The 13,965-nt window shown below is 48.0% G+C and overlaps 2 protein-coding genes across 5 annotated transcripts in view; one reads left to right on the top strand and one right to left on the bottom strand.

Annotated features, from left to right (window-relative positions):
* The window catches only part of FCSK (fucose kinase), a 30,370-nt gene extending 27,593 nt beyond the window's left edge, over nucleotides 1-2,777 (bottom strand). For both annotated transcript variants that reach the window (XM_083624865.1, XM_083624866.1), the window contains exons 1-2: nucleotides 2,655-2,777; nucleotides 653-771 (exon numbers count right to left, since the gene is read on the bottom strand). In XM_083624865.1, the coding sequence (XP_083480991.1) occupies nucleotides 653-731 (79 nt within the window). In that variant the 5' untranslated portion in view covers nucleotides 732-771; nucleotides 2,655-2,777. The remainder of the gene's footprint in view (nucleotides 1-652; nucleotides 772-2,654) is intronic.
* Nucleotides 2,778-5,236: 2,459 nt separating this feature from the next.
* Nucleotides 5,237-13,965, top strand: part of ST3GAL2 (ST3 beta-galactoside alpha-2,3-sialyltransferase 2) — a 35,046-nt gene continuing 26,317 nt past the window's right edge. For 2 of the 3 annotated variants that reach the window (XM_083624988.1, XM_083624987.1), the window contains exon 1: nucleotides 7,666-7,771. The gene's annotated coding sequence lies outside the window, so the exon portion shown is untranslated. Of the gene's footprint in view, nucleotides 5,848-7,665; nucleotides 7,772-13,965 lie in introns of those variants that run through there. The other variant, XM_083624986.1, reaches the window with a different exon arrangement.

Genomic DNA, 13,965 nt, shown 5'->3' with positions numbered 1-13,965 from the left:
GAATAGAGACTCAGTTAGTAAACACAGGTCACAGCATAGAGAGGGCGAAGGAAGAAGGATCCCTGCAGCTTGAGAGAAGCCCTGGAGGTAGGAGTGGAAGGGTCAGTGGCTCCCTGGTTGGTCCCAGCCTTTCCTGCATCCCTCAGACCTGCCAGCCCTTGTCTGATGCTGGTCCAGCCACGCCTGCAGGTGGATTCCCAAATACTAAAAGGTTTCACGGTGACCGAGGACATTGCTTGGGCTTGCTTTTGGTTAGGCAACAGAATATTAAAAGCTCATAATTAGCTGCTAAGCCTGCCACCTCCCCAAAGGCATCAAATCTAGCCTAAAGGGCAAGAATAGCAGTTAAAGTATTGTCTAAGATCAACAAGATGTAGTCAGTGAAAAAATTAATACCATACTGCCAACTCATTTTAAAAAACCCCATAGTGCTCTACAACAAAATCATGAAAGCATAATGAAATTACAAAATCATAAAATAACTCTGGATTTTCAACAAAGGGTTGAGTGAGGTGGCCTACAAGCTCCATCCACTCCAACTTCATTGTTCTGAGTCCCACCCCCCCCTCATTTTTAATTCAGCTCCAGCCCTAACCTTACCCTGCAACGTGTTGGCTTGGATCCCTGTGTGGACAGGAAGGCCTCCACTCACCTTTTTGGAAGGCAAAGACGCTGTCCTTGTGCTGACATGTCAAAACGATGACGGTCCAGTCCACCTCTCCTCCAGCCATGCGTTTAAAACAGGCCTCTCTGCTTTTTGAACTGCTAAGCCTGCAAATAAGGGAGCCACCTGCCAATCAAGCTCAGCTTAAAAGCCACTGATCTGAGTGACACAATTACACAAGTCCTGCCAAATCACAAGGTTGGACCCCTCCAGTATCTATTAGTGAACATGGAAAAGGGGGGGGTGGCATATGTCAGCCCAGCCATGCAGTTCTTGGGTCTACTGAAGAGCCAACATGATTTTTTTGTTGGACTACAACTCCTATCACCACTGAACACTGGGTCATTTTTGGCTATTGCTGATGGGAGATGGAGTCCAACAACTTCTGGGGGACACCATATGGGTGCAGTGGGTGAAGAGAGCAGGGGAACCAGTGTTCCAATTGCTGTCTGCTTATGAATCTTGCTGGCTGATGAATGTGGGCTACCTGCTGTCTCAATGGACTACTGCAAGTCCCTATGCCTGCCTGTAGGCAAACCTAAGTGGGTATAACTTCCCTAATGCATACATTGTGCTTTCCCACTTCCCTCCTCCTGCCCATGCAATTTCAAATATACATTTAATGCCCCTTGCGAGACAGGGGTGGGTAGGGCAGTGGCGGCTCTCCTCTGGTGTACTCTATAAACACCAGGAACATCATAGATTATGTTATATGTAAAAATAAATAATACAAAGGTTACTGCATAACACCAAAGGGCATTGCATTTATCACTCTCATACTTCACTCAAAAAGAGATTGATTCATGTTCACTTCCTCCTGGATAAAGTTTATTTATGCTGATAAAGTTTTTTGGTCTCAAAGTTCCCCAGAAGGCAAGGGATCCTTGATAGGTCTGTGGGGAGCTTTGGGTCTCTGGCTTTTGTGGTCACTTCCCACCATTCTGGCAGCAAAGCAGTTGTGAAGATCCTGCTCTTTCAGCGCTTTTGCAAAACCCTCCCATCCCAAATGAGTTGTGCATTATTCCTTCTTTCACAAGCTGAACAAATTAAGCTGAATATATAAATATAAAACATGCAAAATTAGCATGATTTATACCGGCTGCAAAATTTGTTTTTCTCTAATGCCACTGAACATAGACATAAGTGTTTTAATCAGCACAGCCCGGCGTAAAAACAGTCCTGGGCATTAACTTGGGCAGGGAAAACAAAACAAATTGCGCCAGGACTACTTGGCATTGGCATTGGCATCCTGCCCCCCTGCCCAAGTAGGTGACCCTATTTTGTACCACAGTGAAACAAAGAGTTTTTGGGATCTTGTCACAGTCCCCCCCTTTCAAATATTTGCATTTTTGACAGGCATGCGTGCAGCCAACACCCAGTGCCAACACCAAGGCCTTCCTAATGGGCTCCCTGCCAACATCATCCCTGAAATTTTATCCTTTCCCAGTTCCATTGTTTAGAGAGGAAAAAACCCACCCTACAGTCTCACCCCAGAGGGCTCAGCATCTGAAGAATTCTTACTAAGCTTTTACATGTTTTACTTTTTTGTCATTATTGTTACATTTCTATCCCATTACCTTTCCTACAAAGAGCTCATGGAGGCGTAGATGGTTCTCCCCTCACCTCCTCATTTTTATCCTCACATCAACCCTGTGAGGTAGGTTAAGCTCAGAGAGAGAGAGAGAGAGAGAGAGAGAGAGAGACTGCCATGACTGAGTGGAGTTTTGAACCCAGGTCTCCCAAGCCCTGAGGCCAGCACTACACACCACACGGCCATTCAGCTGCCCTTGAGGCTGCCCGTGAGGGGACGGACATTCCCTCCCTCACAGGAGCCAGGCTTCCCCTCCACCCCTCGTGGGAAGGACTTTTCGGCCCTTTCACGGGGCTTCCTTCCGTGAGGCCCACTTTGCAGGAAGCGAAGCTGCTGCAGCCCGAAAGTGCATGACACGCTTACACGGGAGTAAGTCCCACGGGAGCCAAAACGACTTACTTCCGAGTAGACGTGCAGCAGAGCACGCAGAGGCTGCAAGCCCCTTAATAATATCGGATTAATCAGCCCCTCCTTAACACGCCACGACAACTTCCTCCTCTCGCACTGGCGCTTTAACTGAGCCCTCTTTTCCCTTGATCCCCACCCCACCCCGAGATTTGCACTCTGGGAAATATAGTCCATTCACTCACAAACAGGGGAAGGTCCATCTGCCCGTAGAACTACACTTTCCAGAAGGCGTTATGCTTCGAGCCGAGAGGGCGGGCTGCTCTTCCTTCTTTAAAGGCGCAGGCCCTCCTTCGCTCACATGGGTGCCTCCTAACCAGCCCCTGCGGCGGCGGCGGCGATAGCGATATTGCAGGATTTGAGTCAGCACCAACTTGCAATGCTAATTCCCTGGAAGTTTTATATGTGTGTGCTTGCGTTTGCGCGCGCAGTGGTCCTATGCGCCTTATTTTGAAGAAAAGTCCCCTGAGTTCAGCAGGCGTTAACTCTCAGCTAGATGTTCAGCCGGATCCTATGCTCACCTACTAGAAATGAGCCCCTAGGATCTTCTTTGGTACCCTTGGGTGGATGCCCCAGACCCTGAGCTTTCACTTATGTTATGTACTGAAGTTCTCACCCTGGGCCAGCAGGGGGATACCATAGATAGTTTTCACTCAGGTCCACATATGCAAATAAGGAATTGAAAGTGACGTTCAGTGATTGGATAGTTACAGAAAGTTGCTACTGTTGCTTTGTAGTGGTGCTCTGTATAAGCAGGCTGGATGAACCCTTCAGCCCAGTTCTGTTCTGGCCTGTGAATAAACAAGAGCTGTCTGAAGAATTGCTGTGTCATCTGATATGTTCACCCACAACTTAACAACTTAAATATTAAAAAGTAAGTCTCTGGACCTCCGAGAAAGAAATTTAGGAGGGTACCTTTCCAAGCAAACTATGAGAGTGCCTTTGTGAAGTGAAATGAGCCAAACGCTTTTCCCGCCTGTGGCGGGAAGTAGTACAGCCCAAAATTCAAGTCTTCAAGCAGGAGGCTTTCCCAGCCTTGCCTGAAGGAGTTGAACCAGGAGTTGCACTTGGGACCTTTTGCTTGCAAATCAGGTGCTCTGCCACTGAGCCTTTGCTCTTCATGGGTCCCCTTAGCTTGCTCAGGGGGACAGAGCAGGCTGTCTGTGGACTTGTGAGAGTGTGTAGGTTCTGGGCTATGATTCCCAGGTCCCATCTGCACTATACATTTAAAACAGCATCTTGCTACTTTAAATGGTCATTGTTGTTGTTTAGTCCTTTAGTCGTGTCCGACTCTTCGTGACCCCATGGACCAGAGCACACCAGGCACTCCTGTCTTCTACTGCCTCCCGCAGTTTGGTCAAATTCATGCTGGTAGCTTCGAGAACACTGTCTAACCATCTCATCCTCTCGCCCTTCTCCTTCTGCCCTCCATCTTTCCCAACATCAGGGTCTTTTCCAGGGAGTCTTCTCTTCTCATGAGGTGGCCAAAATATTGGAGACTCAGCTTCAGGATCTGTCCTTCCAGTGAGCACTCAGGGCTGATTTCCTTCAGAACGGATAGGTTTGATCTTCTTGCAGTCCATGGGACTCTCAAGAGTCTCCTCCAGCACCATAATTCAAAAGCATAAATTCTTCAGCGATCAACCTTCTTTATGGTCCAGCTCTCACTTCCATAAATCACTACTGGGAAAACCATGGCTTCCCACAAAGATTTCTGGGAACTGTTGTGTTATAAGGGTACTGGGAGTTGTTAGGAGAGCTCCCCTCCCCGGAGCTGCAATTCCCAGAGTTCCTTGGGAAGAACAATTGATGTTTGAACCCACTCTGGAAACAGGAAATGTAATACAGGAGATGTATTAGTGCACGTGGGGAAACAAGTGTCGGAAGTCTCTTGTGCTAACCATGTGCTGGAGGAGCTGTCCAAAGAGTTGAGAGACAAATAATGAATGACATCCCTCCTCGCGGCAGCAAGCTTGGCTATTGCTCCATAAGATGGGACAATCTGAACACTGAAAGTGGGCATTTGGGGGCGGGGGAGTCTGCTGATTGCTCAAGAACTCCCAGATCAACTATGGGTGTTTCCAGGCAACAACCTGCTCATTTGCTTGCACCCCCCCATTCTTTTTATTGCTGTTCGTTTGGGGAAGCACGCAGCTTTGCAACAACTTCACCTGAGTTCGGCAGTACGTGATGAAGGCAGTACGCTTGTAGATTGTCGCTAACTCAATCAGGCATTGGCAAATTCTGGCCTCACAATTGCTGCAGGTTAGGAGGTTTTGCACATTAAACCAATCCCCCCCCCCCAAGATCGAGTTTGGGTTTTTGAGACTTTTGGGTTAAGGAAAGTGCCGGGAAAATGCTCTTCCTCGCAAACAAATCAGTATAGTTCAATAAACAGCCAACCCCCGGGGTGGGGGGTGAGTTTTACCAATAGTGGCTCAAAGCTCCCCCACCTTTTAGAGGAGCTGTCCCTTTAGCAAACACAAACACCGAGCTCCCCTCACCCCAGTTTCCTTATCTCCATTCGCTCTCCTCGGAGGTCGGTTTACGCCGCCTTGCAAGGAAGCTCACAGCCTGGCTTTCTTGGCCACGGGTAGCGCATCGGAGGCGACAGGACCTGCTGCGCGCCGATGCCCTGAAAGAGCGCGCGCTCCTCCCGGTGCCCTTGCTAGATGCTTCGGGGCAGAGATCTCGGAAAGCGCAGGGCTAGGACTAGCTACGCAGCGGCGCCCACCCGGTCACAGAGGCAACGGCAGCCCCCTCCCTCCGCTTTCCCACCGCCGAGGCGAAGCTGGCGAGAGGCCGAAGAGGCGGTCTTTTCTTCCCGCCCGGGGGGCCGAGGCAGCTGGGAGCCCCCCGCCCCTCCGCAGAGTCTCCGCCCCTCCTCCCCTCCCCTCCGACGGCCGGCCTCGCTCCCTCCTTCCCGCGCGCAGCTCGGCCGGCGGAGCGGCGCTGAGGATGGGGCGGCGGGGCGCCTGCGGAGGCAGCAGCCAGGAGCCCCGCGGCAGGACAACGACGCTGCCGCTGCTGCTGAGGAGGCCGCTGCCGCCGCCTGGTGAAGCGGGGCTGAGCTGAGCTGAGCTGGGCCCGGTGTCGCTAGTCCGCCCGCCCGCCCGCCCGCTGCCGCTGAATCCCCCCAACGCCCACCATGGATGGGGCCCGCGGCAGCCGCCGGCCGCAGAAGCAGGTAAGGGGCAGGACGACGACAGCGACGAAGAGGAGGCCTGCGCGGGGCTGGGCAGCGAGCAGCTCCTTCCGCCGCCTTTGTCTCTCCGGCCCTCTGGGGGAGTGGACCCGGCCCGCAGCGCAGCCCAGTGGGGCGGACCGCCTGCCTGCCTGCCGCAGCGTCGCGAGGGGCTGCTGAGCTGTGGCAGAGGCCGAGGGAGGGCCCGGCCGGGGGCTGCTGCTGCTCCCTTCTCGCTTCTCCTGCTCCGCGAGGCAAAGGGGCGCTCGTTCGCCGCGCTTTCAGGGGCTTTTCCCACTCGGGAAGGCGCCGCCGCCTTGGGTTCTGCGCGCCCGGCTGCAGCCCAGAGGAGCTCTGCCTGTGAGGGATCCCAGGTTCCGACCTGGCTTTGCCGGGAGGCCGAGCCGAGCCGGGATCTCTATTCTGGCAGGGGGGCTCTCCAACGCGGAGAGCCGGGTGGCTTGTGCCTCCGGGATCCCTCCCGCTCTTGGCTTGAAGAGGGGCTGCCTCCAGCTGGGCCTCTTGCCGGCTGCCCCCCACGGAGTCTTCCTCAGCCCCGAAATCGGTAAAGTTCGGTCTGTAACCGGCGTGTTATCTTGCCACGGCTGTTCCCTCTGCAATCGGTTGCTTCTGGGCATGTGCAGAGTGGACTGCCTGCCGCAGCTGAGAGCAGTCAGAGGCAGCACCTCTCTCGTTGTTTTGCGTTGGTGCCCAAGAGTTTGAAAAGGGGTCGGATTGCCTCCTGAGGGCACTTCAGTGGCAGAAAGTGCTGGAGCGGAAGACCCCGGGTCCAGCCCCGGAAGAGCTGCTGCCAGTCCGTGTAGGCAGTAAGAGGGAACAAGAGGGAACCATAGTCTGACAGCAGCCTTCCCCAACTACCTGCCTTCCAGATGTTTTGGGCTGCGCTTGACCCCAGCATCCTACAGCTGTGCTGGGTGAGAGAAGTTTCAGTCAGAAACATCTGGAGGGCACCAGACTGGGGGTCCACCCACCCCACCTCATTCTCTGTTTCCAGCACTGGTCAGCCAGGAGTCTCAAAAATAAGCCCCACAAACAGGACATGATGACAACATTGCATGCTCTCAGCACCTGCTGTCCAGATGTAGACTGCCTCTGGATGTAGAGGTTGCATTTAACTGTGATGTTAAACAAACCTATAGAGGGAAGGCCTAAGTCAATGGCATTCACTGCCCCTTGAGGTGAGGGGGTGCCCATAAGCTGATGGTTTGTTTTGCGTGACTGAATGGACTTTTATCCTTACTTAACAATCTGTTGTCAGTAAACTTCATTGCATGACCCTGAGGCCTAGTTTTTAAAAGAGCTCCGACTTCTTAACTGTGTGACGTCCTATGTATCAAATTTTTGCATCTTGATACAGAGCACCACCGAAACCTGTGTTTCAGGTCAGCCTTGTAAACGAGCCCACAAAAGTCTCTAGTCTGCTCAAGAGACTGCTAACAGCCTGCCCTGGTGGATTCTCGGCTGTCTAGTAAGCAGACTGGGGGAGGAAGAGATCATTCTGCTGCCCTTGAGCCATTGGGCCAACCCATTTGCTTTCTGTGCTGGTAGCCACAAGGGAACTGACCTTCCTTCACAGCTCAGCACAGAAAGCAAGTGGGCTTGGATCTGCTCCTCCGCTAGCCTGTTGTTGTGTTTCTGTTTTGGCTTCCCTCTCCTCTGTGTCTACAACAAAAACCAAGCCATGCAGTGATCTCTCTCCCCACCAGCCCACTCACTTGCCTGCATGGAATTCCTTGTTGCCTATAGCGACTAGGCTTGCTATTTAAAGCTGGTTCCGATGGGTTTCTCTCTCCAGCATTTTGCACAGTGAAGACGGATAGAAACAGTTGACACAGCTTCTCCCTGCAATTTCGGCTCTCCAGCAGCCCTTTGCCATCATGGCCTTGGCTGGCTTCCATTTCCTGAGGTATTTAAATTGTTTGTCTTTATGCCTTTAGGAAATAACACTTCAAATGTCTTCATTTGCTGTTTGCAGTATGCACTTGTCTGCTCAGGGTTTGTGTTTGTTCTCATTCAGGGGTAATATGCTTTGCACTCCCCCCCCCCATTCTTATGACTTCCATAACCCCAGGCAGAGTTGCAGTTGACTGTCAGTAGACGCAGTAGAATGGCAGCTTGTATATTTTTGAATTTGTATCTTGTATTTGCATTGCACTATTGCACAAATATTTCATTCCCCACAAAAAAGGCTTTGCATAAGTTAGTTAAAGACCAGTTAAAAAGTGAGTGAATGAAGCATATCTAGTCCATTAATATTATTAATGTTCAATTAAAAGCAACACTGAATTATTTGATGAAGAGGATCTTAAATCAAATGAATATATAGACAAAATGCTTCATTATGCAGTATGCTGAACTCTTGTTCCTCTGTGATACATACTATCTGAGCCTCTACTATAGTCGTTTCAAAAGAACTTCCAAGTTTCCTTAATGGATTTTAATTCTTCCATGTAACATCTCTTTTACAGATCCTTCATTGTTGAGTAATTCTCTGTCCTGAAATTAAATACAACTTGAGTAAGACTTTCTAGATATTCTTTCACTCACAGACATGTTGAATTTGATCATGCTGTGCTTGCTACTGCTCCCAGAAAGTTTTTTCTGTGCTGTCACTTAACAGTTTCCTGTAGTGCTCCATGATACAGATTTCCTAAATGGATATTGAGGGAAACCAAGGAAAGGGTTAATGAAATTAGGAGGGTCCAGGGGGAGCGGCCTGATATTTTCATAAAACATGTGGCTGGAGACCTTTAAATTAAAGCTCAGGTTTTTCCAGGATGCCAAATTCTGTGCAAGACAGGAGGTTCTGTGACTGCCCAGGAGCTGCATCGGATAGCACCCAATAAGATGGTTGGAGTCAAAGCTGTGAGGCAACTGCATCCTAATCTCTGAGCATAGTTTATGTGATGCTTCTGTGATGGATGTGGGCCCAGAACAGAAGTGCTTAGTGAAGGAAACACTTCTGTGCCCATCACTGCTTTCAAAACACCATAGTATAAAATATTCTTTTACTGACATATCTGCATTGTTGGCATAGCCTCCCACTTGTTGTGTTTGTGTGGCATGGTGTGCTTTGCAAAGAGTTGGGGGTCCAACCTTGTCGAGTTTCTCGGACTGCAGGTTCAAGGATTGGGCTGGAAGGGTTTTAATGAAAAAATATTAGCACCCAGTTGGCTCCCATCTTAGACTCAGGAGCCAGTTCAGACTTGCAGTTGAAAATAAGCAAGTTGATGAGCACACTTGTTTTAGTTTGTGGGCAATGCAACACACATCATGTTACCAAACCCCCTGAAGTCACTGCATGATAAAATCTGCAAGATCCCAAGCACAAAAGCGTACATGGCAGAGTAACAAGCTTGGTGGTTTCTTTTAATTAAAGTCCTGGTTGAAACCTACTGTTACAAGATGTAAAAGGCAAAAACATTTTAGAGAGTGTGAGAAAAGTTACTGTGTAACACCAAGCTGGCTGTTGCTCCATCAATATACAGTGGTACCTCAGGTTAAGTACTTAATTCGTTCCGGAGGTCTGTACTTAACCTGAAACTGTTCTTAACCTGAAGCACCACTTTAGCTAATGGGGCCTCCTGCTGTTGCTGCGCTGCCGGAGCCTGATTTCTGTTCTCATCCTGAAGCAAAGTTCTTAACCTGAAGCACTATTTCTGGGTTAGTGGAGTCTTTAACCTGAAGCATATGTAACCTGAAGCGTATGTAACCTGAGGTACCACTATAGACTGGCAGCCGTGGAGTCTTCTGGAACCTGCTGTGCTCCTGACGATGCCAAGGGCTGCAAACCAAACCTGCACTGAGGAGGCAGCTTCTAGCTTGAGGCTGCTCAGGAATTTTCTGAATCGTCTCTGGATTTTTGTTGTTTCTAGAGCATCTGTGCACACTGCACCTCCTCTTGGAAGATGGGGCCTGCCACTTTGACCCATACTTTTGCAACTGCTGAGCTTGACTGCTTTGGTATGTTTCATGTGGGGCTGCCCTTGATGATGACTTGGGAGATGCAAAATTCTGCAGCCCATCTGTTAAATGTCAGAGCGAAGAAGCAAGGAGCATCTTTTCCTCCTTCAGTTCCAGAGGAGGGGTTGGCACCACAGCTCATTGGCCCAGTTCAAGGTGCTCGTGCTTAACCTATAAAGATTCTCATAGTCTAGTACGCAGATGCCTCTGACACAAGTCATCTCTATTGCTTTCTTTGTTTACCCAACCAGATCCTGCTTCATTAGAGCATCTGTTGCTAGGACGGCACTCTCTCCCTCTGGAACTGAGGATTTGTTCTTCTTATAATTTGAAAGGACTGTCACAACTTTTCCTTGCCTGCTTCTAGCACAGCCTATCCCAGTCTGGTGCCCTCTGGATCTTTTGGACTACAACTCACATCAATTCTCACCAGCACAGGTGTATGATGCTGGAGCGGATGGCAGTTGTGGTCTAAAACATCTGAAGGGCACCAGATGGGGAAAGGCTGCTCTAGGATTTCTCCTTGGGAGTTTTTTTCTGAATGGCTGAGAATATCTTCTAGCTAAGGTTGTTTTTTTTTAATTGTGGTTCATCAGTTGTTTGCAGTTGCCTTGAACCCATGTCAGAAAAGCAGCAAATACATATTTTAAAATAAACAATTTAAACCATTCATGGATGGCTAAGTTCGTAGATCCAGCCCCAAGGCAGTTTTACAGGCTAGCTGAGGTGCAGTAAAAGTTTGCCCAGGGTTCTTACCTGAGAGGGGAAAATAAAAGAGTTCAAAGTTTTTCCTCACTTTAATTGCCTCTTTATTTTCTTTGTGACATCTAAATTGCAAATCTTACATCTGCATGGAGTGCAAGGGAGCCAACAGCAAAAGTGCAAAATGTACTTCTGGCTTTTGGAGCGTGGCCTGCAAAACCAGAGGTCAGGTTCTTGAGAAGGCAGTTGATGGCCAAATTCGTATTTGGTCTTTTCAGTAGCTGTTGCAGTTAAGAGGCCTCATTGCTCTTTGTATGTGTGTGAGAGACAATGCTTCTAGGGGTACTGTTGGACAAGTGTGTGATCTGCATTGCACTCAGATCTGTTTATGTGCAGTGCTTTTGTAGAGAGCTGAATGGCACAAGAGCCATCTTAGTTAACTTCAGCGCAACACAAAGTCATCGTTTTTTATTTTTTTTAAAAAATAAATTTTTATTAGAGTTTTACAAGAGAAAAAAATAAAAATTTACAGAATAAAAAAAGAAAAACCACAGATAAAAATAGACAATACAAAAAAGAAAACACACAAAATACACAAAAAACAGCTAAATAAGAAAAAAAAAGAAATTAAAAAGATAAAACAAATCCATTTTTCTCAATATCCTCAAAGTCATATGCTTGTATCCTTGACCTCCTCACACCTCCCCCCTTTTGTGTTCCCATTTTCATACTTAATTCAGCAAATTCTTACCCTTTTTCAAATATCTTAACTTTGTGTCATAACATATTATACCTCAATATTTTCAACCATTCATCAATACATTTTTTACATAATCTTATTAACTTTTGTCACTAGTTACCACTTATTACCAATCCAAGCATAATTTTAACATTCATTAATTTTACAGTATTTCCGAAGATAGTCTTTAAATTTCTTCCAGTCTTCTTCCACCAACTCTTCTCCCAGGTCTCGGATTCTGCCAGTCATTTCCGCCAATTCCATATAGTCCATCAGCTTCATCTGCCACTCTTCCAGGGTGGGTAGCTCTTGTATCTTCCAATACTTTGCGATGAGAATTCTTGCTGCTGTTGTTGCATACATAAAGAAAGTTCTGTCCTTCTTTGGCACCATTTGGCCGACCATGCCCAAGAGAAAGGCCTCTGGCTTCTTAAGAAATGTATATTTAAATATTTTTTTCATTTCGTTATAGATCATCTCCCAGAAAGCCTTAATCTTTGGGCACGTCCACCAAAGGTGAAAAAATGTTCCTTCATTTTCTTTACACTTCCAACATTTATTATCGGGCAAATGATAGATTTTTGCAAGCTTGACTGGTGTCATGTACCACCTGTATATCCAAAGTCATCGTTTTTTAGCAGCAGATTCTTGCGGGGATCTTTAGGTCTGACTGTATAGGTGCCTTTCCCCCCTACCCTTTTCTAGATCTGTGTGCCAGAGCTCCAGAGGAGGGGACAATGAAAACGTTAAAGGCTCATGCTGGACAGCGGCAGCCACACATTCCACCCACATAAAGTACAGTGGTACCTAGGTTACATACCCTTCAGGTTACAGACTCCGCTAACCCAGAAATAATACCTCTGGTTAAGAACTTTGCTTCAGGATAAGAACAAAAATTGTGCTCTGGCAGCGCGGCAGCAGCAGCAGGCCCCATTAGCTAAAGTGGTGCTTCAGGTTAAGAACAGTTTCAGGTTAAGAACAGACCTCTGGAACGAATTAAGTACTTAACCCGAGGTACCACTGTACTTTAAACTGTACAATTGAATCTCTGCTCTGTGGTGCCCAGTGTGATATAGTGGGCAGTTAATTATAATTGCAACAGTTAACCCTGAAGAATAATCCAGTTGGACACTTCAACTCACTTAACAACAACAACAACGACACCATTATCATCATCTAAAATGAGCTGGAGAAATCTATACTCAGGCAATGTTACTATGTATGGCCCAGATTTCTGAAACTTCTCAATATGTATGAAAATCCCCAGGCACTCACTCTCTGTCCAGAAACCTTTCATTATTGTTTTCATTGGCCCACACAGACTTAAGAGGAGGAGGAGCCCTGTCAAGAGCACAGAGAACTGAGGAATGAGGGGGGCACATGGGAAAGGTTCCTGCCCATTTAGCAGCCACTTTCCTTCAGGTACTGTGAGGTTTGCGGTTTTGCTATTTATGCAGCCTCTCTTCAGTCTCCTGATTTTCCTGTGGATAGAGAGTAGGCTCTTGGCTCTGTTTGGCTGCCACCGCCGCTGCCTCCTGATCCTGTGAGCAGCCAAGCCTTGTTCATCTACACAGGAGGATGTGGAGTAAGCCTGAATCATGTGGCAAAAGTGACTTCATTGGAAAGTTTAAATACCAGCGGTTACTTCAAACCCCTTCCTTGCACTGTAATTCCTGCCCCCAATCAGAGAGTGTTTTAAGTAAAGAGGGAGCTGAAAACATTCCTCGAGTGTTATCCTCTCTTAGAATGACTCTGTTCCAATTCTAAAGCGACTTGGTGTGTGAAGTTCCTTCTGGCCAGCACCACATCTCAATCTGTTTGCCGGTCCCCACTCACTCAGTGTAGGAACTCCATGCAAATGAAATGTCAGGGTTTGTTTCAGCATAAGCTTTATTTAAGTTGTAAACCACCCTGTGATCTGCAGATAAAGGGCAGTATAAAAAAAAATAATTACTCATAATCCTAATAATACATTTTATTCTATAGCCCACTCTTTCTCTATGAAGCTGAAGGTGAAGAACCTGCTTCCTCCATCTCTTCCATTTCATCGTTGTGCCAATCTGCATATTGTATCACATCCTATAAGAAGAGCCCTGCAGCTGGATTTGACCAGAGGTCCTTCAAGGTCAGCCTCCCATCGCTCTTGGTAGATGCTCTTTCTGACTGCCCCCCCCCCACTTGCCCTCTCTCTCTCCCTGGGCCAAGGCCTTGCCAAGCTGCCTCGGATTTATCTGTGGTTGGCTCAAATTCCTCCTCAATTGGCAGTTTCCTTTCCACCTGGTGGAGTCCGCAGGCTGATATCCAGCCAATGGAAGGGTTTCAACAGCTCCAGCAGAGCTGCTTCTTGCTGCAGTGCAGCACCATGAAAAGGAGGTGGGGTTCCTCCTCCTCCTAGAAAGTATGCCAGATGCACACTCAAGTCTAGTGTTGCTTTTTTGCAGCAACTGTTATGAGAAAAGGGAGGAGCCTCCTCTTAAGTGATGGCACAATGGATTCCGTATGCAGCATGGGCCCTCTGGAGAAGGTGACGGTTTCTGTAGAAACTTATAGGCTGCTAAGCCTCCGTGATCTTCCACCACCCCTTCCCTACCAGACGTCCAAGCTCAGTGCTTATATTGGGGAAACACATGTTTTCGGAATGAAAATTGAAGAAGGGCTTCCCTTTTGGCACCCAGCAAAATCATTTGGCCCGAAAG

This window comes from Podarcis filfolensis (genome assembly GCF_964270895.1).
Source record: "Podarcis filfolensis genome assembly, chromosome: 8".
NCBI classification, from domain to species: Eukaryota; Metazoa; Chordata; class Lepidosauria; order Squamata; family Lacertidae; genus Podarcis; species Podarcis filfolensis.
Note: the sequence above shows the minus strand (reverse complement) of the source record. Positions and strands in the feature narration are given on the sequence as shown.